This window comes from Aphelocoma coerulescens, chromosome 12, assembly GCF_041296385.1.
Source record: "Aphelocoma coerulescens isolate FSJ_1873_10779 chromosome 12, UR_Acoe_1.0, whole genome shotgun sequence".
Lineage (NCBI taxonomy): Eukaryota > Metazoa > Chordata > Aves > Passeriformes > Corvidae > Aphelocoma > Aphelocoma coerulescens.
The window spans coordinates 16489370-16514850 of NC_091026.1; the positions used below are offsets into that span (position 1 = coordinate 16489370).

General features: G+C 40.5%; 1 protein-coding gene across 7 annotated transcripts in view; it reads left to right on the top strand.

Moving 5' to 3' along the window:
- TAFA1 (TAFA chemokine like family member 1) overlaps positions 1 to 24849 on the top strand; it is a 219923-nt gene extending 195074 nt beyond the window's left edge. For 6 of the 7 annotated variants that reach the window (XM_069028014.1, XM_069028015.1, XM_069028018.1 and 3 more), the window contains 2 exons: positions 19273 to 19397; positions 20494 to 21113. In XM_069028014.1, the coding sequence (XP_068884115.1) occupies positions 19273 to 19397; positions 20494 to 20514 (146 nt within the window). In that variant the 3' untranslated portion in view covers positions 20515 to 21113. Of the gene's footprint in view, positions 1 to 19272; positions 19398 to 20493; positions 21114 to 23952 lie in introns of those variants that run through there. The other variant, XM_069028016.1, reaches the window with a different exon arrangement.
- The last annotated feature ends 632 nt before the right edge of the window (positions 24850 to 25481 follow it).

The window sequence follows — 25481 nt, forward strand, 5'->3', positions numbered from 1 at the left end:
TGCAGTTGAAACTCCTTCTCTGACTTGATGTCATCATAAAAACTTTGTGAACCATAGATTATTGCATTTTAGGTACACAGAGGAGGACAGGCAGACAAGGTAGGAAGTCTCAGAGACACACATGAATTAGGATTAAATGGAGCAAACTAATTTTCAATCAGATCTAGTCACCACTAAAACAAAGAAGATGGAAAAAGACAGGATCAAAATTAGCAAGATAACAGATTGCATTTCTGGTTGGGAAGATGTCCTGGGTTATGAGATGCTGGTGGATTTAATGTTCAATTCTACCCTTATTTGTCGTGCACACTTGTAAAGCATATTTGCAGTCATCACCTTCTAGTTGAATCAGGGCAGTGAGTTTTTGTTTTTCTAGGAGTACTGGAGTTTTTATAGCTTAGCCTTGGCAGAAATCTGCCTGTGGTAATATACAATTCACGTCATGGTTAGGCTGAGCACTGCAATTGTTGCTGCTCTGTCTGTTCTCTGCTGTGTTTGTAAAAGGATCAGGATTGGAGCTGTGAGGTTTTCTTGTGATCCCTAAATCCAGAAGTGTATTTGCACCGTTTTGATCCCCAGAAACTTATCCACTGCTCACAACTTGCCTTCCTGAGAAATAGTCAGACAAGACATTTTGGAAAGCAGGCTTTTTGTGCATGCTGTGCATAGTATTAAGAAATTACACCAGGCAGTAACTCTAATTATGATCCAAAACCTTCACACAAAAACAACAACAACAACAAAGCCCCAAAACCCAAAAGAAAGAAAAAAAAAGTAACCTGCAAAAAGATGCAGCTCTTCAGAGGTTTTGCAAGATGGTTTGGGGAGTTTCAGGCAAATATATTCTTTGCATAACTATTCAGACTGAGTGCATTGACTCTATGCATAAACTGTTTTCAACTCTGTCTTGTTATTCAGTCTAAGCAGTGTTGTGTTGGTGCTTTGGAGTTTTTAAAAACATCGGTACTGGCAGGTGTAAGACCTTTGGACTCTGCTGAAGGTGAGCTGAAGGGAAGCTTCTGTTTCTGGAAGAAGCTTTACCATTAGTTTCATGGCCAGAAGAACTAAATATGGCTGCAGGAAAACTGCATAACAGGCTGACAATGGAAAGGTCTTTATATGGCATCACTGGAAGTATGGAAATATGAGTGTGAAACCCTGCCACATATTTGCACATATTTTCCAAGAGTTTCAGCAAAACAAGGAGATTTCCACATCTTTGTCCTGAATGATAAGCAAGTGCATTTTATAAAGATCTCATCAGCACTGCCATAAATAACAATTTGTCTTTTTGCCTTTGCAAGCCATCATCAGGAGGTGATGGCATCACCTCCTCATTCCTACCCTCCATCTACCCACAGAGCCGTGAGAGCATGCATGCAAAAATGCTTAAAAATGTCAGCCTGGCAATTTAAATGTCAACTCTTCAATCTTATTCCAGTACATTTAGACCCTCCTTTGCATACAGTGTGTCTGAGTTCTTACAATTCCAGTTTTCTTCAAAATGACAGAGGAGGCATCTGTGGCCCTTTCTGATAGTTCCATTTGTTACTGTCCCCTTGCAGAACACAAATGTAATGCAGAGTGCTCTGCTGAGAGACCAGTCCCAGGCAACCCCATAGGGATATTAAATACACAGTTCTCTTTTCTTTGTGCTGATCTGGCTCCCTTTTGCTTCACCAGAGATTAGCAGGCTCTTGCTGAAATGCTGCTGGGATTTGACTTCACTGTGGTATCTCGCAGCATCTCTGCATGGGGGGGAAGATGCTGCAAAGGTGTGTCCCTGTTGCCCATCTCTTTCAGTGCCCTGGAAAAAAGAAAGCACAGAATTAGATCTATAGATATATATTGGTATCCATTTCACAGCTATCTGGTTGTCTAGATGTTTTTCTTTCCCATCCTGTGTAGTTTTTTCAGGTGTATGTCAAGTGAAGCCATTTGGCATCACACTGAGTGGTGCTTTGGTGGGTACTGCAGGCTGCAGAAGAGCACAAACACACCACTGCTGCACTGCTGAAGCTGCAGACACAGCCTGCTCCTCCCTCTCTCCCCTTAGTGCAAACAGGTATTCTAGAACTCACTTTCAAAGCCCGAGGGCTTCCAGTGAGTTACCTAAATTCCATGTTTGGGCACCTGAACAACTTACCCTCGGTGGTTTTCTAAATTAAAAATTACAATTTAAAACAAAAAGTGCTATCTGTACTTACCAATATCTCATTTATTCCATTTGAAATTAAGACCAAATATCATGAGTATAAAAAATAAATTTACATACCTTGTTAGCTTTTGAAGAATTCCCTCCCAAACAGTAATAATGAATGTACATGGGTACAATAAGAGATTTCTCTGGAGTCAGATTTTCCTAGTATTATTGTTATTTACCTAGATAAACTCTTACAGCCATTCTTAAGGAAATCATGAGTGCCTTTCTATTCCACTGCCCCCAGAAAATGGAGAGGATTGCCTCTGTTTCTCTCTCTGGCAGAGAACACAAATGCAACCCAGTATTTTCACTGAAGGATCAGGGATATTTTTACCATTTTGCCCCATGTCCTTCAGAGCAGCTTGTACAATCCACAGTGATCCAAGGACAAGAATATGCTTTCCCTTCTACCTTGGCAGGATTTAACAATGTCAAGGTATGGCCTGAAAAGTGCTTTGAGATCCTTGTAGTGGAAGTGTTGGAAAGATACAGGAAATTGCTCTGGTGTGATGAGACACCAACTTGGCTGCAGCACGAGCCTCCCCATTACTATAAAAGCCTTTGGCAGTCAAAAGCTGTCCTAATTTGATTATTTCCACCTGCTTTTTAATAATAAAAAAAAAAAATGTTGAACACATCAGCCACTAAAGACACTTTCTTGCAGAAGCTCTTCTGCATTTCCCTGGCCAGGGCTGCTGTTCCCTGCAAGGCAGAGCTGGAAGGTCTCCCCATGAGTTCTCAGCACAGAATTGAAGCCTTGAATGCTCCCTGGCCACAAATTGAGGCCCTGAACGCACAGTAACTGAATATTCATTTTGTCCATTCTTTAGAAAAATAGTTACAATTTAAAGTACAAGAATAGCTCCATTCATGAGCCACGATGTGAGCAAAGCCTCTGCCACCGGTGCCATATCTGCGTTTCTTAATAAGAAGCCAACAAAGCTGATATATTACCATGTGTAAAAATAATGGAAAAGAGATATCCAGAGAGAGAAATTATGTTTTTATCATGAACTGATGTGGGTTGGTTATAAGCATGGGCATTATTTCTCTCTGTTGTTCACTTCTCTGTGCAGAGCAGGACAATCAGGACACAGAGTGCTCCTGCTGCAGGGCTGGGTGATATCAGGGTTTCAACATTTGGAACAGCAGATACTTAGGGTAAAACTTTCCCCTGATTTGAGCTGAACTATTCATCACACACGTAGCTGTCATTAATCTTACATGCAGAGCCAGGCTTCTCATATTTCAAAACCTTTGGAGAGGCAGCTTTTTAATCTATATTTGGTTCTTCTTTTTTCCCCCTCTGAGATTGATTTCTCTTTGCATATAATGCTGGAGTAGTTTCAATTTAAACAGAACCCTGAAATAAAATAGTTGAATTTAAAACCCTAGCATAGAGAAAGGAAACAATTATCTTGAAATTCTTTTTTTTTTTTTTTTTTTTTTTTTGGAAGTAAAAAACTCCAATGACAGCACTGCTGACTGCCAAAATTGACATGTATTTTAACTTCTGTTTCAAGCAATGCATTATCTTAATCACAACAAGAGGGCACATACTCCAAGATGGAGCCATAAATTTAATTAATCTCAATAGTAGTTCTCAAAGCAATTCATTATAATATAATGCAGCACCTTGAAGTATCTAAATTACAGCAGCTGAAGATGCTTAATGACCAGAGGCAGATGCAGAAGCTGCCCAGCAGCTCCTGGTGGCAAATTCTAACTTCTTCTGCCTCCTCTCTGGCATGCCCTTCCAGACAAAAGGCAGATCTGCTCCTCTGAGCCAGGAGAATGAGGAAAAAGGACAAGGAAACAAAAATGTCAGGAAAAACAGGAGAAAAGATAGAATGGCTGTGAGGGCAGCAAGTGGCGGGTGGGTAAGGTCTAAGCTTATCCTCAAAAATACATGAACTGTGGCAGCTGCGGGCTATGAAGTGTTCCTATCAAACATTTCTGATGACCAAGAGCTAAATTTTTAAGTGGTTTGCATATCTCTCTGGGTTGTTGAGATAATAATATAGCTGTCTGCTCCGTATTTTATAGGTCATTAATACAGCTCATACTCTAAACCCTTCTGTCTGCTAATATTCAAAAAGGATGTTATTGGAATCCCAACCTCTTTGCCATTTCGCAGAGCAGAATCTGGACACAAAGCATTATAAATTCAGCACTGTGTGTCACTATGGGAACTGTTTCTGCTGCCAGACAGCGTTGGGAATGAACTGGGAACTGGCTGTTTAGGCACGTGTGTCTCTGTGTGTGTTTGTCTGCCAGGCAGGCACATGCATAAACATTCAAATGCAGATAATGTAAATTTTACCATTAAGTATTTGCACCTCTTTGCTTCCCCATTTCTTCTTAGTTTGCTTCATTTAGCATAGATTATCTCGCTAAGTCTGGCAACTAGTCAATTACTGAATTCCTTTCAAAGGAAGGAAAAAGGAAGATTACAGAATTCATCAAGCTAGCATAAATCACCATATCTTCCCCACCTGAGGATCTGACCCTCTAACAGTAGTTTCTTTCTTCTTTATAAAGGTAATTATTCTATTAAAATTAATAGCAAAATGAATACTGCTGTGACTGAATTACATGGGATAAGCGTGAAATACTGTGATCTGTTCTGCTATGAATTAGTAATTATAGTGTGCCCAGTGAAATTTGCATACTTTGCTCTCTTTCCCTGCTATCTGCCTTGGTTTAGTCGCCAGCACTCTCTCCAGGGTTGGAGCTGGAGATTGCTGGTGGTTTATGCAAAGAGGAGGTGTTTGCAGAACATAGCACCCCTGAGTTTTAAGACAGCAGAAGAAGTTACAAGATAAGCTTGGGTTTGTTTGGTATTTGGAATAGGTGTGATTGCCTTTCTAAATGTGATGGGGTGTGGGGGGGGTGTGCTTACGTAGATGAGGTGAGGGGGAAAAAAGTCTGCCTCCTTTCCTCCTCCTGTTTCTGTGTGAAAAATTTGTGTTCATATGACTTTGAGCTGATGCTGCTTGGAGCAGTGAAAGTAGTTGGTATCTGAAAGGGATGGCAGCTGGAATAAGGGAGAGCCAGTACAGAGAGGGGCTCGTGGACCTGCAGTAGCCTCTGCTTCAGGAAGAGCTGTGTCCACCTGCTGGCACTCAAGTGAGTGCTTCAAGCAAAGTTTAAGGGTGACCTTGAAGAGGTCATGATACCAAGATGAAAGGCAGCCTTTCCCACATATGTATTGAGAGACCTGCCTTGGGCCAGCAATAGCAATTACTTATCAGCTAAAGGATGGAATGTAATAATCTCTCTTTTTTGTGATGCTATAAGGTCGTACCGCAGAAGTCAAGCATCAGGCCCAGGCTGGTTTCTCAGGAAGAGAAGTCAGGGAAGTTTTTCCTGCAGGTCTTACAGCCCTGCCATGCCATGATACCTGCTCAGATCAGCTCAGGGGGTTCTTCACCTCAGCACGAGCTAAACACCCCACATCCCAATGGAACAGGATCTAGGGAGAAATCAGATGGAGAGAGAGCTGCTCCCTTTCAGCCACAGTGGAATCTGACATCCTACAAGAGCTGTGTGCTCAACTCAGCTCCAGAGGTGGAGAGAAGAAATCAGTGATGCCCAGGCAGACTGGGAAAGCTCTAACTGGCTGCATTCCTGTGAAGTAATTGCTTTTGTTAATAGGATTTCATTGTTATTATCCACATTAGGATGATCGCAGGCTGGTTCAGATAGCTTATGCTTGATTAAATAATGGCCTGCTGTAGTGATAAATGCAAACTTGATCCAATGGATAAAAAACTTGTTACTCTTTCCTGAAAATAATGTGCAGCAACAATTTCTCAAAAATAAAGGGAAAAAAGGAGACTTATGCTGATATACTTAACATAATATATTTTGTTTCTTTGGACAAACTTTGGTCTTGACAATCCCCAAGTTAATAGAAAGTTGTTCTTTTTCCCTCCCTAAAGTAGCCTGTGCAGTGCACAGCTTATCCAGATCGATAGAAACATTTTTTCACCACAGGAAAGCAACCTTACACAACTTGTAAAAAGGTCATATAAACTTACAATGCAAGTCATTATTTTTAATTCATGTGGTCTACCCATGTTTCCTAGCACCTGAACTGTCCTTTCTGCAAATTACATTCCTTTTGTGAATATAAACAGTTTATTAAAAATCCTTTATTAATTATTTAAATGAGTTTATAAATATTTGAGGAAGCCCATGCAAAAGGCACTCATAATAAATTATTATATTCTACCTTCATTGAAAGCTAAATTAAAGACCTCTGAAGATTGCCTTTTGTGAGAAAGCCTTTTCAGCTGCCTGTCATCACAAGGTCTAGGACAGGAGTAATTTGTCTAAGTATCAGCAAAAACCATAAAAATCAGCACCTAAAGGTCAAAGTGAGATAACATCTGTATCTTACAGTGTTTGTACTAAATGTTACATAATTGAGTATGGGCTGTGCTCTGCGTCTTATGGGGGAGGCATCAGTTTCCAGCCTCAGCTTTGGGATCACAGGTGTGGAGACTGAATTACTGACAAAAGGGGAAGGATTGGTGCTAAGGAGAAGGCCTAAAGCAAGTGAAAGGAGAAATCACTCACACAGATCGATTGATCGAATGAGAAGTCAGATACTGTAAGTGGTGCTGGAAAGAATATCAGCCCTGAGAATCTATGGCAGATCAGCCTCAGCAGTGCAAAGGGATTTCATATATGAAAGGAAATGAAAAAATAAAATTATATAAAAAATGGCAGCTGCAGAATAGCAAAAACTTCTCTGGATAAACTTTCCTGGAAATTCTTTTCTGGATGGAAGAAAGCTTTTTATTGGAGCTCTCAGTTTTGCAGGGTTGGTGGGTAAGGTGAAGAGTCACTTTGTGGACATTCCCACCTTTTGGGTCCCATTCTCTGTGCACATGGTCATGTCTGGCTGTCAAGGACACTGCACATTACAAATGGCAAGTGCCAGTCAGGACAGAAGTGCTTCTGCAGAATTTGGGTAATGGATAATTAAAGTTATTAAATAGAAAGAGATGTCTGGTGATGAACCCATTCACCATGTGCTTCTTTCTTAATTGTCCTGTGTTCAAGGAGCCTCATGAGGTGGACACATGGATTCCATGACAATTTGTTAAAGTCAGTTTTTGGTCATGCAGGATGGACAAGGAGATGCTCCTGCTGTAGAACCTCAGACTGTGACCTGAGGTGATGCTTGATAGAACCACAGCACGTGTAGGGAAGGACTGAGCTCTCTGAGCAATGACAGTTCAGATTAGCTGCACACAGACAGTCTTTACAGCTTTCCCAGCACTTTTCCACTGACCTGCTTCTCTTGTTCATCCACCTTCTCTTCTATTGGTGATCACTGTTAAAGCAGAAAATCAGAAATATGAAGTCTGAGGACTGAAACATAATGCCCAGAATTAGGGGGTTCACTAGGCAATTATCTTTCCTGTTAGATTAGGTATTTTTGGAGATGATTTTTTTGAGATTTCTTTTTTTAGAAAGAAAGCCCAGCTCTTTCAACCTTAACCTTGTTCTGTTTTTAAGTGCTTTAAAATGATGGAGGAAGGGAGTATTGTAAAATAAGAGAATTAAAAAATCATAAATTTTCATCTAAAGCTTTCTGTTTGGTTTTCTGGTAACTATAGCAATTGCAATTGTCTTTGTTTAGCTGTTTGTCTTTGGAGGGCTCTTGCTTGCATACATTTTGCAACTGGCAGAGCTGAACACATTCTGCAAAACCTTTTCCACTAATTCATGCTCATAATTGTAAGGAGCTTGGGCTGGGCACGCTCAGGCTCCGTGTACACTCATTTTGTATGAGCATTAATGAGATCAAGAAGAACAAGGACAGATGTTTGTGAAAAACAAACTCCCTTTTGTAGTGATGAGAACAGAGCTCACGGCTTCATAGCTGAGAATCACCTGAGCAGAGTGGGCACTAGATTCCTGGAGTACCTGGAGTCTGAGGCTCACAGCTCCTTCCACCTACTTATTTTTTCAAGAGCCCATCTTGTGCATTACCGTGGAAATAATGATTTTTGTGTAATTCAGGGTTATTCACTCTAACGACAACAGGGTAAGGTCATTGCATAAATTATTAGTAACAAAGAGTTAACTGGAAGAAGTGAAATCCAGGGCCTCTTCCAAGGTAAAAAAAAAAAAAAGAGGAAAAAATATCACTGTGAATGGTAGTGAATTTTGATCTTTTAAAATAGTACAACTCAGAGTTAAATTGAACGGAGGCAAAAATACATGAGCTGTGCCAATACCAGCACAGCCATGAAATTTCAAGTGCCCATTCAAAGAATTCTCTGTAAAAGGTCTCAGAGTAAATAAGTATTATGAGCACTGAAGGAAAACATAATTTCAAAACAAAGCTTGTCAGTTAAGGTCAGTTTAATATCCACACATGAATTTCACTGTTTGTAAGTCTTGCTGATAAGCTTTTATAATTGAGTTACTTCTCTTATTCCATGCATATTGAAGCAGTAATTAAGCTATGATATGAAACACAAAATATCATGTGCTCAATTCATCAATTTTTGTTCAGTCTCGCAGTTCTTGTTCCAATTGCACTGGCATTGTTGCACTGAAATATCTCCCAATCTATCATGTCAAGATTATGCATGATGTAATTTGTAATAGCAGCTAGGGATTTGTTTACAAAAAACAAATGTTCCTTTAATCTTTGAAACAAAATTAGACTTGCCTTACATCACAGAACAAAGATAGCTGAATGAATGCAACACTTTTAATAAATCAGTAATTACCTTGTGTAGAGCCAGTTGGCTCATTTAACTTAACCTTTGAAAACAGCTTCCTCCACACAGATTTTAAAATGTGCTCTCCTGGACTGTGGAGATATGGGTGCTCTATAGGTGTGTTGTTTATGCCACAGTAATTCCCAGTTCATGGAGGAGAATTTGGACCTTATTGTCTTTTCCCAGCAGAGATAATTGCAAGTTAACTAAACTACCTCCTCAAGAAATCTGCAGGCTCTGCCTTTCAGTACCACTGTGCATGAAGTAGCAAACACCACGTGCAAATTCAGAGTGCCATCATTAAGACAATAACACCTCCCTTAGTTTTCCTTTCATGCAGAATCATCCCTGCAGTGGGAGCACAGGGCACCTGGCCCTGTGCAAGGTGGGTTTGGGTTGGTGGAGGTTTGAATAAAGAAATTTCTGTAGCTGGACTGAAATTATCTGGTGGGTACAGACACTAGCAAAGGACTGCTGCCACCCTTCCCCAGAGCACCCTGGGTCATCCAGGGATGGTGTTCATCGGGCTTGGATCTGCAGCATTGCACTCTGAAAATCAACCAGCCTCATGCTGAAGGCAGCTGTTGGATTTGTGTCCATTGGATAATAGATTTTCATGTATTTTGTTATGCTGCAGGATATTTGGGGGGAAAGAACCTACCAAGAATGTGTTATGAGGCACAAGGTGAAGCACAGATAAGCTTCAGCTAAAGCTGGGAAAGTGTTTTAATCTCCAGCTGTGGAGAAGTTGGAGAGATTTACTGCTACTAGACAGGACAAAGGTCTGTGTTTGTGGGTGTCTTGGACAGAAGTGTGACCACACCAGCAGGGACTTGTACTGGTGAAACTCTTTTAGGACATTACATGCTTATAATACCTCAAAATTAAGGGGAATGTTGCTTCAGGAATCTTCTGGCTCTGATTATTATCCTCTTTCCATCCTTTTTAAGGGAGAATAGCAAATGGCTTCATGTACTTCATACCTCTTAGCAGTCTCTTTTCCCAAAAATTCCTTGATATCCAGATTTTAGGAGAAATATAGAATCATAGAATGGTTTAGGTTGGAAGGGATCTTAATGACCATTCTGTTCCACCCCCTGCCATGGGCAGGGACACCTTCCACTATCCCAGGTTGCTCCAAGCCCCATCCAACCTGGCCTTGGACACTGCCAGGGATAGGGCAGCCAAAGCTTCTCTGGGCACCCTGTGCCAGGGCCTCCTCACCCCCACTGTGAAGAATTTCTTCTCAATATCTAATCTAAACCTGCTCTCTTTCACCCTTTTACTGCTCAGGTTCTTCCGTGCTTTCAGTTCTTTTGCCACTTTTCCTGCTCTCCGTTGCTTTCTCCAGCAGCAGGCACCCATCTGACAGCCCCCACTGCTGCAGAGACTTGGAATCTCAGCCACATATTTCAACATTTTCTGAGTTTAGAGTTCCAGCCACAGGTCTTTAAAGCACAGACAACTTAGTATTTTTCACAGAGGAAGACAGGGACAGTATAATAGCTTGCATTTCAAAAAGAAAACCAAAGCAAAAACCATTTTTCTCTGGAAAAACGTGCACAAAAAAAAAGCCAAAAGAGGTGTTTTTCATTGACTAATCACACATGATCACATTATATCCAATTAATTTCTGTAGATTCAATGGAAGAATTTTCTTTGTATATTTATTTACAGGAATCTTCTCTGTTAACAAGAGTTTCTCTGGTAATGAGAGAAACACAATTTATACCCGAGTGGTACACCAGAATTTAATTTCATAACTGATAACCCTCCAATATATTATGCATGCTTTGTTATGCCTTATAAATGCATTACAGTTATATAATTTATTCATTTCCAGAGTTCTTTCATAGAGTGCTTGCTGCTAGGCTGTGATTCTGGCACCTCATTCAGTCAAAATTTCACAATAGACTTTCACCCTTCCGAGCCCATCTCACAGCTTTTCCCTTCCACATCCCCAAACCCAACACCCACAGCACAGGGAATTCACATTTGAGCCAACAGCAGCTTTTACAGACACCAGATTTGGTCTGAAGTCTGCAGAAACTGAGGGGTTTTCTCTGTGTTTCTCCAGTAACTGTTGGATCACACACTAAACACAGATTGCTGGTGTGTGTATATATATATATATATATACATGATTTGGGGTCCCAGCAGCCAATGGAGGAATAGCATAACAAGACCACCCACAAACCTTTGTGTCCCCCCCTAATCTTCATCTCACAGCCTGGCTCTTCTCCCTCTGCATTTCAACTCGTTCATTTGCTTTATTAATGAATTATTATTCCTGAAAAATTACCAATACACTTCTTTGATGGCACACCAGTCCTCAACCCTAGTCTGAAACATGTCTATGAATATTTATAAGTAGCTTCCTATTTTCTTTTCAAATATGTATAAATACGTTGCATTTCATTGGCATTTCATTAAATATATAACAAAAAGATTAAGCTTTCACTAGGTTATCTGAAGCCATTGAAAGAGGATGTAAATAACACTTCTTCATTGAACAATATTTTAGCAGCCAACTCTCAGCTTTGTTCTGCAGGGAAGGGTGGATTCAGTCCCAAACTTCAGTAATAAATAGCAGCACTGGGTCTCCCTAACCTACAAAAGATCCCTGGACAGGTTGGGAGGGGGTCCTCAGTCACCTGCTTTCCCATCAGCTCCCTGAATGTTGGATTTCATGCTCTCATCAGCCTCATTAGCGCTCATTAGCATCAGCAGGTTGCTCTCAAATGCCCCACTGTCTTTGCAGAGATGTTATGTCAACTGCCAATAAATTCACACACGTAAAACTATAAATAAAGTTGGCAGCTTGATGCTTGCCTTGGATATATGTTGCTGTGCAAGAATTCAGGAAATTCCAAGAAAAAATATAACACTGTGTCCTAGCACTCTGGAAGGTCATAGAATACACTATGCACTTTTGGGGAGACAAGTTTCTCATACATGATTTATTTTATCATTTCATGTCCTTTCTCTCTGCCACACGTATCTGCAAAAAATCTGTTTTGTTGAGGCTTACTCCGCCTTTCCTTTGCAAAAATCAAGTTTCCTGATAGATAACGTGCTGAGGGTTCAGTTAGAATATCAACTATGATCCATGACTTTCAGAGAAAGTGTCAAGCATTAGTCATGTTTGAGTTCAGTGGAATGTGGAATAATTACAGCTTTGAAAAGCCTACCACACTTTTTGAGTACAGGATTATCAAATGAGAACAGGGTTGAGAGCCAGCTGCCAGCATGACTGGCCTGGGACCTGCTGGCATCTCCTGAAGGAGTGCCACAAGAGGCCTCACAGCCTGACAGCTTCTGCTGGCTTCATTTTTGGATTTCCTAAAATCCCAGACTTTGAAAAGATCTCAATAGTTGAACTCTGAGGGGCTAAGAAACATTTTGATTTCTTTTCCTTGTCCCTGCTGCTGAGATCTACCTGACTCAGAGCATGGTTATACAAATTCTACAGTTCTCCTTAAACTCTGGATGATTTATCTGTGTGCCTAACTAACAAATCAGAGTGTTTTACCTCTGAACAACTGGGCACACTTTGCAGAGAACCTGGGTACTGTCAGGGACTCAGGGAAGGGAAGATGCACATTCACTCACCGTGAAGGTGCTGTCCATGAGGAATCCTGGTCCTGCTTCAGCTATGGATGCCCCTCAGCCCTATGGTTAAGCAGCAGCTGTTTCCAGAGGTGCAAACAAAGGGACGTGGAAAAATGACAAAGCTGCAGCATTTGACACTCCCAAGCTGAACAGCATTGAGGACTAGAAATTCTTTGGCAAAATCTAAATTATTTTGTGTGAAATCTGCTCTTTAACAGACCATCTCCATTCAGATCAAAGGCAGGAATGTGCTTAAGGACCTTCTGGCAGCACTTCCATAATTTTAATATTACAATTTATTTTCATAGGACCTGAGAAACCCATTTTTCAAGCTGTGCAAATGGAGAAAAAAATGTCAGTCTCAAACTCCTGCAGTTCAGTGTTAGAGTTCAGCAGGGCAGGCGAGACAGAGGGGAACATACAAGGAAGCATGGCAAGAATAACTCATCCTCTTAAGTAAATAAAATTGCAAATGGCAAACTGGAATAGCAAGGAGATGATTTACCTGTAGTAATAGAGAAAGTGAGAAGCAGATCTGGGATTTAACAAGCCTTGGGAGTTTCTGCTTCTCAGGCCATTAGCCAACACCACCTCTATTAGTCACATTGTTAGGGGGGAAGTACACAACGTGTTTATGTCGTTTTTCCTAATTTACCTAACAATGTGTTGGCTGCTAGGAAATGCCAATGTAAGTGGTTTTTCACTAGTGAGTCTTCCCATGCTGTCGAATTAGCGCCCGTTTTTGCTGGTTTATGCAGATCTTAAAAGGAAATTGTTCATGGATTCTTTGCATCTAATCTGTCCTTTCATATTTAATGGTGCAGCCCACAGTGTTGTTCAGACATGTAATACACTCTTAAAAATACTTTACTCTAGCTGCTGAATATTTTGCAATGGAGAATCAAGAATTCTGAGCGGGAAAAAAAAATCTTCAATTCTTTCAACTCTGCCAGTGAATTAATAAAACATTTTAAAAAAAACTGGGGAATATTGTAAAGATCAGAGTGTTCAAAAAAAAAAAAAAAAAAAAGAAGTTTAGTATGCTGATGTCTTTTTAATGTTTACTACAATTAAAAAATATTAAATTAACTCAGCAAGACTGAATTTGAGGCAATTAGGGATATGAGACACCGCTTGCCAGACTGATTGCACTGTGCTTATACTTTAAACAGGAGAAATGTCCATTTTCCCAGAACTATGAGAGGTCTGTTATCAAAGTCTGTGAAGCACTGCACAGCAGGAACGTTAGATTGATACTTCTAAAATTGAGTAAGATTGAATTAAAGAAAAGAGTTTGATAGTTTGGGCTCCCTGTAGGAAACATCCTGTATTTCTCCCAGATAGCAATATTCAACCTGAAATCTTTTGTTTCAGATTTGTATTCTTTAATTTATCAGATTACTGCTCTACAGCTCCCAGAGTGGCTGCTATCTCAGACTGTTTATGAAATACATAACCCTTCAGATGACACTTTCTTTCAGTCCAGTTTTCTCATCCTCCCAGAAAGTGTGTTCCCACCTCTGTAATTCATTCTGCTCCCCATGACATCCCAATAAACTAAGAGAAACTGCATGTCTCATTCAATTCTCTGAGATTTTGTTGTATAAGGAATAGGTGAGCACAGGGTTACAGTTTCTCCCATTCTGGTTTATATCCTTTTTTTTCAAAAAAACCTCAAATTACTTGAAAGATTTTACCCACCTCTGTGCTGTTGCTATTGCCAAAATCTCCATCAGCACAAGAATCTCTCACAGGGAGTTTGAACTTTCCTTTAATCTAATCCATTTAGAAAATAACTCACAATATATTGAATAAAGTGGAGAAAATTGATATCTTTTCATTAAGCTGACAAAGTCTTTTTCACTTCTGACATCTGTGAAATGTGTTCTCTATTTAAATTTTATTTATATCTATCTTTGCTGGTGGAAACGAGATTAAAATGGAATGCTCTATACTTAACAGGGAAAACTTTCCCATCCTGCAATGAGTGTACTGGTTTTGAAAATGAGCTCTGCTTCTTATTCCTTGCAGTAACACGATACCTATGATCAGGAGGAACCACAATCTAATATCTCCATTCCTTTGTATTCTATTTCTATATAAACAAAATGTGTGCACTTTATCACAGAAAAAAAGAGAGCTGCTGTGGCTTTATAATGGCAACTGCAGAAGCGATCTTGGAACATTTTAATACATAGCATGTTCCCTCTAAGCTGTTGAAAAATGCATGATGATACTTTGCTCTGTTTTCATATTTCAGGGTATTCCATAAACATGAATTAAAGTTATCTATTACTCTGTGAGGATGGTCTTATTGTTACACTGTTAAATACAATGTCTTTATGCTTATTGCCATATAGAGTCTGTCATATTGTGAAAGCAATTTCCTAAATACAAATGCAGAAAAGGGGAATTTTAGCTGAAAAAAAAAAAAAACCTTTGCATTTTCTCTACATACAGGAGTAGCAAACATGACAGAAGCAAGTGCCTGTGAGTGTCTGGGCTGTGTGTGCACATTTTCCCTGTCCATGTCCTGTTAATCACCTGTAAAATGGCTCTGAGGAACTGAGTAGCATCAGTTTAATGCAAGACTTAGAAGACTGAGAAATGTGAAACATACTAAATTCAGGAGTTTCAACAGGCAGCTTTATTCAAATGGATTGTGTATTTTTTCCAAACTTTGTTTGATTCAAGAGGAAGATGATTGGAGGGTTAGTGTTTCCATGATGATTTGATCTTTTAGGTGTAAATATGTGAAGGTGTTCAGTGCATTTCTATTGCCCCTTAATGGAGTATGTTGATACTGAAATTCAAGGGGAGAACTTCCCCAGCCAGCTGCCTTCATGCATTAAAACTTTGTGCTCCAGACGATGCACGAGAGCAAATCAAAGCACAGTCACTACCCTTGTGCAACCTCCAAAGGTTCTCGTGAACTTTGAAGGCTGAATCCCACTGAATCCAAGCTAAACTAGCACTTCCTGGCAGCCACCTAAGGCTTTGGGCATTATGTCTGGGAACAAATGTATTTTAAAATGCAATAGAATTGTGTAAACATGAGAAAATATAACCTATTTATTGATTTCTCCCTGTATTCTATCTGATCTCCAGATTTCTTATCTGTAGTTTATTTCTCTGGAGCACATGATTAGCAAATGCCACTTCAACCAAATGCTTTTATTGTGTGTTAATCCATGCAGACAAAATACATCAAAAGTTAAATATTTTGATCAAAATTATTCTATGGCTTTACAAACAAAGATTTTAAAAAACGGTGTGAATCAGGATGGAAAAGAAAGCTTGAGAATTTCCTGAAGAAAGTTGCTTTTTTCCCCAGCTGCATTAGTCATATGTTTAGAGTTTAATATTCTTTTAAAAGAGGCATTTTCTTGAAAACAGTTAAGATATAAGCAGTCACTTATTTAACCTAGAAGGAGACGGGGAAAAAAGAAAAGCACTCAAACCAAACACAAGCAAAGCAGAAGTAGTCAAGGCTCTTCTATCTCTATCCTTTTCCTTTCCCCATGGCAGAGGGATCTGTCTCAGTCAATGCAGCCCTGCATGAAGAAACTCTTGTGCTTTGTGTACTCCCCAGACATTGAGAACACAAGGAGAAGCACTCCAGAACATTACATGTGTCTGATTCATCCTGATGTGAGCATTCACAGCCTGTGCTGCTTGGTGATTAACAGGAATCCATAATTCTCACCCAGAATGAGCTGTTCAGGCTGATGTCTTAGATTTTAACTTCTGTATTTTTCAATCCTGTACTGCCTAGTATGTAAGTCTAAATTTCATATGGCCTGTTAGCTACTGCTCTCTCATGCTGGTTAGACGTAACAAACCCTCTCTAGGTTTGCACTTCAAGGACACTTTGTTGTCCCAGGTCCCAAAGTATGTAAACCAAAAGTCTTTGAGAGCAGGGGGAAACTTGGGGTAATTACATCATGAACTGATGTTATAATTGGAGAATTAACCCTGATATGCAAATGGACCAAACTTATAGAAGTTGAAGAACCCGTGGCCCAGGCTCCATCTTGGGTGGAGCTCCGCAGAGGCTTTTGACTGCTCAGGCTGTACCTTTGAAGGCCCTTCAAATAAATACCTACTTTTATTCTCTTAATTTTGTCTAGCCTCTGTTTTCTGGTAGCCACTTCAAGGCATCAGGGTCACTGAGAAGCTCAGCCTCCTCAGGATCTGGGAGTTCTTGAATAAAAACCACCCTGAGGGGAAACATCTTAACTTGAGCAATTCCCTCTCTCACACGACTTCTTCAGCTCATCTCAGAGTGACATAACCTAAACATAGAGAAGCTGCATCATTTCCCTGGGGAAGGTTTCTCCCCTCCTCATACAGGTGGACCCAATCTCAAATGCTGCAAACTGTGATTCATTTTAAAGCTTTTTCCTCCTTCTTTGAACAGAGCTGGAGGTATAAAACTTTGAAATCAAGTAGAACTCAAAGGATCAGTGGTGCCCAAGAAAGACAACTGGTCCTAAAGATTAAAAAGCTCTTAATAGAAGAGAAAGCCTAAAAACACAAGATTCAAAGAAGGTAATTTTCTTGGGTTTTGGACGCCCCTGCCTTGGTGTGGGGCTGAGGACTTAGACCACGGTGAGCTCTGTAGTGCTTCAGACTTACAAAGGATTTTGCCTACTTACATATTAGAGACAAAGAGGAGCTTTTCATCTCTAAATATCCCCATTAGTTTCCTCCATTACAAAAGAGCCTGGTCTTCAGCTGAGGTGAGGGTGCTCACTGAGAGACACTTGGATGCAATTGCACTGTGATCACAAATTAACAAATATATATGTATGTATATACTAAAACCTATACACCACTACATGAATCAGTTGCTATTAAGGTTCAGCACTGACCTTGCATTTGATTATTTTCCAAGATCAAGATCTGAATACTTGGGCTGTATTTAACAGCATTAATAAGTAGTGGGATCGTTTTAATTGCTATGAACAGCATTGCTTCTCCATGCTGCCTCTCAGTCTGTATTCACCTCATATCTCTGTTTTACATTGTAAGCTCCTCAGGCCAGGGCATTCAGGTTTGTGGGTTTTTGTACCTCGCGGCATAGGATCCTTCTCTGTGGTTACTTAATGCTACAGCACTGCTTGTAAATAATTATGATCATCACTTTTGATTCTGTCACAGGATTCCTCTCATGCATCCTGAGCATGCTCTACTCTGATGATTGCTGTGAAGGCCAGTATTTAGCAGGATATGGTTTTTCAGTTTGCCCATTGCACAATCTATTATTAGAGCACAGATTCAGCCCTTGTGCCTTTTCATGCATAGCAAAGAGAGACATCTTTTTTCTCTGCTGTTAGCAGCATTAATGATACCCTTCTGAAAAAGGTGTGTGAATAGCATCATTAAACTGCCTTGCCAGTACAGGTGTAAAGGGCTTTTTTTGTGTCTTGTATATATGGAGAAATTATATATTATATTATAAAAATCAGATATAAGCTGTGGGAAGAACCAGAAAAGACAACACTGAGAGCTATATGATCATTGTAGGGCCCCTCAAACTGAACTATTCTATTCAATTCTATACTCAAGAATTTAATTATAAGCTCTGTAATGTCCTTAAATCAATGCATGCACAACAGGGCATTTTCCAGAGCTGAATGGCAGTCAGCTGGTGTGTATATATATTAATATATATGTATAAGGTAGGCAGCTGCTTCAAAGGTATTTTGTGGGCTTGAAGGATCCATGAGGGATGATATGAATGGGTTAAGCATTTCTCTTTGAGTGATCGTGCAGAAAGCTTTGACAGGCTTCCTGAGTGCAACCATGAAATCCTTGCCAGAGAAAGCAAACCACAGAAAGAGCCACTCATGAGCCAACTTTTTGCAGTTACAAGGTTAGCTAAAGTTTATCAAAATCCCCAGAGAAAAAATGTCATTAAGATACAGTTAAGGATATAGTTAGATACCAATTCCCAGGCAAGAAACTTCATTAAGGTACATTCAAGGTTGTAAACATATGTGCCAATAAAATTCAAACAACAGGGTCCAAACACTGCCATTATTTACAATGTTAAATATTTGGAAATTAAAAGTTACTGCTAGAGATAATGTGGTTTCTACAAAATTCATAATCATGTTTCAACAACTTCTGCTGCTGTTCACTGTTACCTTACCCTCTACTTCTAGTTGTGATGCTCCCTGGGATAGGATACTGGGAAAGTTAAAAGTCTTTATGGGTCCAAATAATTCTGGATAGATTTGTGGTAAAAAAATCCATGCAGGTCCTGAAAGCAAAGCAGACACAGTTTTATCTGGAGTACACTGAGCCACAAGTCCTGAAGACCTGGAGAATATTCTGAGGAAAATCTCTTCAGACTTGCCTTGTTCTTGTACATGTCCGTGAAGATCAGATTGGCATCCAGGGAGAGCGGCTGTGAGGCTGGATGGTCCTTTGGTCTGCAGCAGAACTGCTGCCATCACAGCATTCCCTGCAGCCACAGCACGGGAGCAGACAAGATCTCCTGTACGAGGATGCTCTGGCAAGCAGTGCACTGTCTTCGACAATATAGGATGCCAAACAAGTAATTAAATATGAAATCCTTACAACTAAACTCCAGTTGAAGGGACACTCTGCCTTTTAACTGCAGTGTTAGACCCTTGAGGTATTATTTAATTAGATTTGTCCGTTGTAACATAGTTGTGAACGTTGTCTTTTCTCTTTTAGCTTCTATAGTGATTGGGAAATGGTGGTGTGAGATGGAGCCCTGCCTAGAAGGAGAGGAATGTAAGACGTTGCCTGATAATTCTGGATGGATGTGTGCGACTGGCAATAAAATCAAGACCACCAGAGTAAGTCTCCTTTCTGTCAGCACCCAGCACCCTTTAATAGGAAAGGGAGTCACTAATGACTGCTCACCCATGTCTTTTCCATCATCATGTCTGCTGTAAAAGTCTTAAAGGCCACTGTCATGATCACCCAGTGCTTCTGGCCATAGTTTGGTGAAAATTTAGATGGATCAAGCTGGTCAGCTGGGTCCAGGCTTGGTAACCAGCAGGTTGGAGCTGCTGAATTGTCGGGTCACTTTCTTACAGACATTGTCACCTCAAAAAAACCCTGATGCAGATCATGGAGTCCCTTTCTGGTGGCTAAAGGGAAGATTATTAGCTCAAAGGGATCTGCTGGATCCTATATCCATTCCTTGGCTGTTCCAGGCCACACCTGGATTAGCAGCTGTACAAGTGCTTTGCAGCAGAGGACCCAGCTCTCTGTTTGCACTTCGGGTCTCACTTCAGAGCTGCTCCAACCCCACGAACCCATTAGTGACAAGCTCTTGAGATGCTGCAGGTTCAGGTAACACAGGCCAACAGGTGACGACAGCTTTCACCACACCTTGCCAGGAAAAGGCAGAGAGAGGGCTGCAAAGAGAGAGTGTGAATGAGCTGCCTAAACTCCCACAGTGAGATTACCTTGGGAATAAAAGTGTTTTTCAGAAATAGACTCTACCTTTTCTTTTGCATTGTCCAACTGTTTCACAACCACTGTCTTAAAACTGTCTCCTATACCTGTATTCAACATTTTAATTCACTAATTTTCATACCACCATTGAAGTTTTTTTCCAAGAAAATGGCATGGTTGTCAATATTTTTTTTAAATATATAAATTTTCATTTTCTGTGAATTGGAAAATAGCTTTTGAAACCAGCTAAATGAAAAAGAGTGAATTTTCAAGAATTTTTTTCCTTGTTTGATGAGAAATTCTACATATTCATGCCCAGCTGCTAATTCACAGGAATGTGCAGCTTAGTGTTGTAATTTCCTGATTTATTCCTTTCTCTCCAATCCTAACTCCAGTCATTTTTCATGTCTTCTAGGCCTTCTGTTGAAGGAGGAGATTTTACCCTAGCTGATCCCCATGCCACCGAAATTCTTTTCTTTCCCTCCATAGGACCTACCCCAGGATGAATGATTTGTATTGCAACATATCCTCATTTCTGGAGCAGAACCTTCTGCCACACCAACACTAAATTATCAGGAGACCTACTGACTTAGGAGGTTTTCTTTGTAGGAAGCAGTAAGTGGCCCCCAAAAACAAGATCCACATGATCTCTTTGTCACCTCCCAGAGAAAAGGAGGAAGGATGGAGGTAACTGGGATTCCTTGGCTCACTCAGTTTCTTCCTGCAGTGTTGTTCCTGCAAATCGTTCTGTGTCCACCGCTGATCTGTTCCCACTGAAGCACCACTGGAAGGTTGTTTCCTTCCAGTGATGTATGTGCCTTGCAGTGCAGTTAAAAAATCCCAAACCACAAACTCACTACATGTCCTTTCCAGTGAGGCAACTGGGGAGTTAAAATGGAAGAAAGTGATGCAGGAGAACTAAGAAGCAACATGAAGTATCTTATAAAATAATTCAGCTCTTCTGCAGTCTGTCTACAAGTTATATAATTGAGGAATTGCATTTTCTTTCCTCAGTGAAGCTGTCCTTCTCTTAACTCCCCCAATCCTCATCGTATAAACTAGTTTTAGGCGATAGAAGTGATTGCTAGAAATTTAGCAGCTTCATTAATATGCAGATGTATGGTCCAATCTATTCAGTATGCATTATTGTATTTCATTTAAATTAAATACTTGCAGAGTGAGTGCTCATAACTGAAAAAATATTTCTTCATTTACCCATAGGAGTTGTTTTAATTAGCTTGTGAGGGGAGTACCTTATGGTGCTGCTTCCAGTAGAATTTTGCTTTGTTGCTTTAAAATATCATTACAGAACCCAAGTGACAAAGGCAACATGACATGATGCACTCAGCAACTGTCTCTTGCATTTTCTGAGGAAAAATTCTACTTCTTAGTCCCTGAAACTTCGCTCAAATCCATACCACTGCGTCAAGTCTAGCAACATAAATATAAAATAATGGAAGCAATCAGATCCTGAAACAGGGTTTTTTTTCCCCTTGTTTTGCCATTTCAGACAGCAGCAGAGAACGAGATTACAATGTAATCTGCCCTGACCACAATCCAGGTTCCAAGTTTGGGCCATGTGTGTCTAATTTGAGTAGTTAAAGAAGTTAAGAAACCAGAAGAAACAAGACAAATCAGTCAACATCCTAGTTCTCTCTGTGGTCATTAGGCAGAAAGCTACAGCAAGTCTCCATAGGCTGTAAACTGTAAACTGTTCTAATGAAGGCTTTTCCTTACACTAAATACATTTACGTTGGGCAGCTGCTGTCCTGATGAGGAAAACATTCACATTTATGACTCTCGGGATTAAGATACCCATTAGCACATCCTTCCAGGCCCACACTAAATCACATATAAGCATGTGTGTATGTATATATATTTATGGATACATGGATATACACAGTATATATCATTTGCTAGGGTAGTGCATAACTTCATGGTTAGGTCTCAAACATGATTAAAAGTGATTAGTGTCAAAAGGAGGTGGACAACACACTCAGTGAAGTCTTTACTAGTACATTCTTCATTCCTTCCTTTTCATGCATTTATTTCTGTGTTTGGCCATTTAGCATAACTCACTAGTTAAGTTTTTAAAGCCAAAGTTATAAAGCTCACAGCTTCCTTAAGTCAGTTTGTTTTCTATTGATGGTCAGGCAGGTGACAAACACTGCAAAGAAATCATTTTGTCATTCAATTTTTGGAGCAGTTTCAACATTTTTTTAATCTTTCGTCACTCCTTTTTGTTTTGTTTTTTTTTTTTAATTTGTTTAAGAACATAACTTTCAATGCTTTCCTCAAAACTCTGGGGCCCTTGGAGCTGTACTAGGACCTGCTGGAGATCACATCACCGCTTTCAGCACAGCAACTGGCGCCAGTGGAAATAGAAGAGCAGCATCTTGGGCTGCTGATATTCAGGAAGATGGGAATTAAAGCATTGATCAGTTAGGAATGGGCAGAACAGCTCAGCTCAAAGCACCTCTCCAGCTTCACAGCCTGTGCCTTCTGTTACAACCTGGTTTGATCAGGTTTAACTAGTTTGAATGAGGTGGAGCCAGTTTTGACCCTTCTGAACTGGTTCTGACCAGTTTGAGCCAGTTTGAACTGGTGTTGATAGGTTTGGTTTGGTTTGAACTGGTTTAAACTGATTTTTACCATTTTTACCCTGTTTTGACCAGTTTAATCTTGCTTGAACTGGTTTTGACTGGTTTAATCTGGTTTAAGCCATTTGTTTCAGGTTTCAGTTTTAACTGGTGGGATTCAGTTTCATTCAATTTGAACAGGCTGGATCTCTTGTAAATCTCTCTTGCTTTAATACTTACTGCTGCATTCAATCACCTCATGCTTAGATAATAACCTGTAGCTCTGATTTAATGGCCAAGCCTGATCATATTCAAGTCAATGTGAGTGTCATTGCTGACCCAGGTGCCTGGCAAAGGGCTGAACCCCTCATGGCATTTATCTGGGCGTTCCAGTGAGGAAAGAAACAAAAGCGTAACAAAAGCTTGAGAGCACTGGTTTTTAATCTCCTTGAGAGCACTATTTTTTGCTGTCAGTCAGTTGTTCTTATTTCAGCATCCTAAAAAAACATCTGGGCATTGGTGTTTCTTCTTGCAGCATTAGTGCAGCACTCTGATCGATTTTGGTGGTAGTCACAAAGAGAGATGGGTTTTGGTCTGTTGCAGAGTGTGTTATCTCACCCGAGGTGAGTGCATGGAGTAGCTGCTGTGGACAGTCACTCCTACCCTGCCCTCTCTGTGAGTGGGTTGGTGTGGTTCCAAACAAACCGGAAAGGTGGATGCACCTGCCTGTCTTGTCCGGCAGAAATCACTGGAATCTCTCTGGGAAGGGGAGGGTGGAAGGCTGGGGTGAGCACAGCCCCAGGCCCAAAGCTGTTCTGGCATGTCCTTCTTACTTGAAGGGCTCCTACAAGGAAGATGGAGAGAGATTCTTTACAAGGGCATCAGGTGACAGCACAAAGGGGAATGGCTTCAGACTGACAGACAGTGGATTTAGATCGGATATTAGGAAGGAATTCTTCCCTGTGAGGGTGGTGAGGCCCTGGCACAGGGTGCCCAGAGAAGCTGTGGCTGCCTTGTCCCTGGAAGTGTTCAAGGCCAGGTTGGACAGGGCTTGGAGCAACCTGGTGTAGTGAAAAGTGTCCCTGCCAAACCAAGACATTCTATGATTCTGTGATCTCCAGTACCACCAGCCCAGGTGGTTAATGCACACCCAGAATCTCCCATGGCAGAGGCAGGAGCTTGCTCAGGATCTTCCTCTTGCATATTTTTACACCCCTGCAGTGCTAAAAGACACACACCCCTCCAGTATTGTATTTAAATTCAGCTGTATCAATCAGCTATATGCCAAAGAGCCTGGGTCCTTCTTTTCTAAAAGAATATATTAAAATTTATATATTATGCATAACTGACTCCCATTTTCTCACTGCAGATCCACCCAAGGACTTAACAGAGCGCCCACGTCTGCATGGAGACAGTGAAAGCCCGGCTGATTTATGAGGACAAAGTATTGAAAGTTTAAAACCATCTCAGCATTTACAAGCCAAATGGATTTCTTATTTGCACTTTGACTGTTTACCAGAAAACAACAGTGGCTTTACTGTGTGAAAGAAAGGATTCGGTGGAAATAATGGCCCTGATTTTTGACAGCTGAAAATAAAAAATGAAGAAAGTCGTTCCTTTGGTAAAGTTTCCGAGATTGCAAAGTACAAACAACAGTATAAGTTTGGATCTACAATTTACTTTATACCAGTTAAAGTATATATATATAGAAATATATATATATTAATATGATATTTTGAAATAAAAGCCTCACTCTTCAAGAAATTGAGTAGTACCACACTTTGCTGCAGCTGCTGTAATATTTTTTTTTCCTTTTTTGCAATGGTCTGGAAGTTCCCTACCTGTTTGAGAGAGAAATGTGGCAGTGAAAAGGCAAAGCAATCCTGCTGTGGTACAAGGACGCCTAAGAGCTACACGAATCCTACCGATGCAGCATCCAGAGCTTCCTGTTCCCTTCAGCAGAATTTTGAGGGCATTTTTTGTTCCACTTTGTGTTCTGGAGGCTTTTCCCCTTGTGCAATACTAGCATGCTGGCTTTGCTTCATTAACCATACTTGATTGATATATAACAGTGATAATTCTATCCTCCTCCAAGAAAATATTTTTAGAGCTGTTAGATATTCCATGAAGAAGAGATGGACAACTACTGAGTGAAGTACAGTATGTATTAAAAGTTTATTTGGCAGAGTTTGGTAGACTGTGAGCTCCCTTCTTATTAAAGATGTACTGTACGTACAATGTCTTCAGACTTTGTATAGCTCGTAGAGACTCTAGTAAAAACCCAGTAACCACCTCCAAAGCTTTGCATTGTTGGCTCACTAATTCTTTGAAACAACAACAAAGCTATTTCTTTCCAGACCAACACGTGAGGGGAATTTTTCATACGGTTTGGTTTTTCAGGAGCCCAATTGCAATTGTTGAACAGGCACCTCAGCTTAAGCATGCCTCTGTGGACACCTGGCTGTGTTCTCTTATCCCACAGCACACATGGGTCAACTACCTAAATTTAAGTTTCCCTCATTGCAAGCCAGGCTAACTCTTGTTGAGAGCATTTGCCACCAGCTAAAAGCATACAAATAGGCAATTCCACAGCACAGCAAATGCACAACAGTTTGTGGCAAGCACAAACTCGTGGCTGATCCCTGCTTTTGCTTCAGAATAGTTGCCTTCAGTTTATTTTCAATCTGTTTCTTGCTATGATGAATTCAGCTGAGCTGAGGTGTTCCTCAGCGAGGATGTGTCCACAGAGACCTTGACCCAGCTGCTGCGAGCAGTCTGAACTCTCATTCCTGGCTGAGCTGTAGCTGTTCACCAGGCAGCCTGGGCCTGGCATTGCTGAAGAAAGATCAGATCTGAGGGCTGAAATGTGCAAGCCTAGTTCACATTCCCAGGCACTTT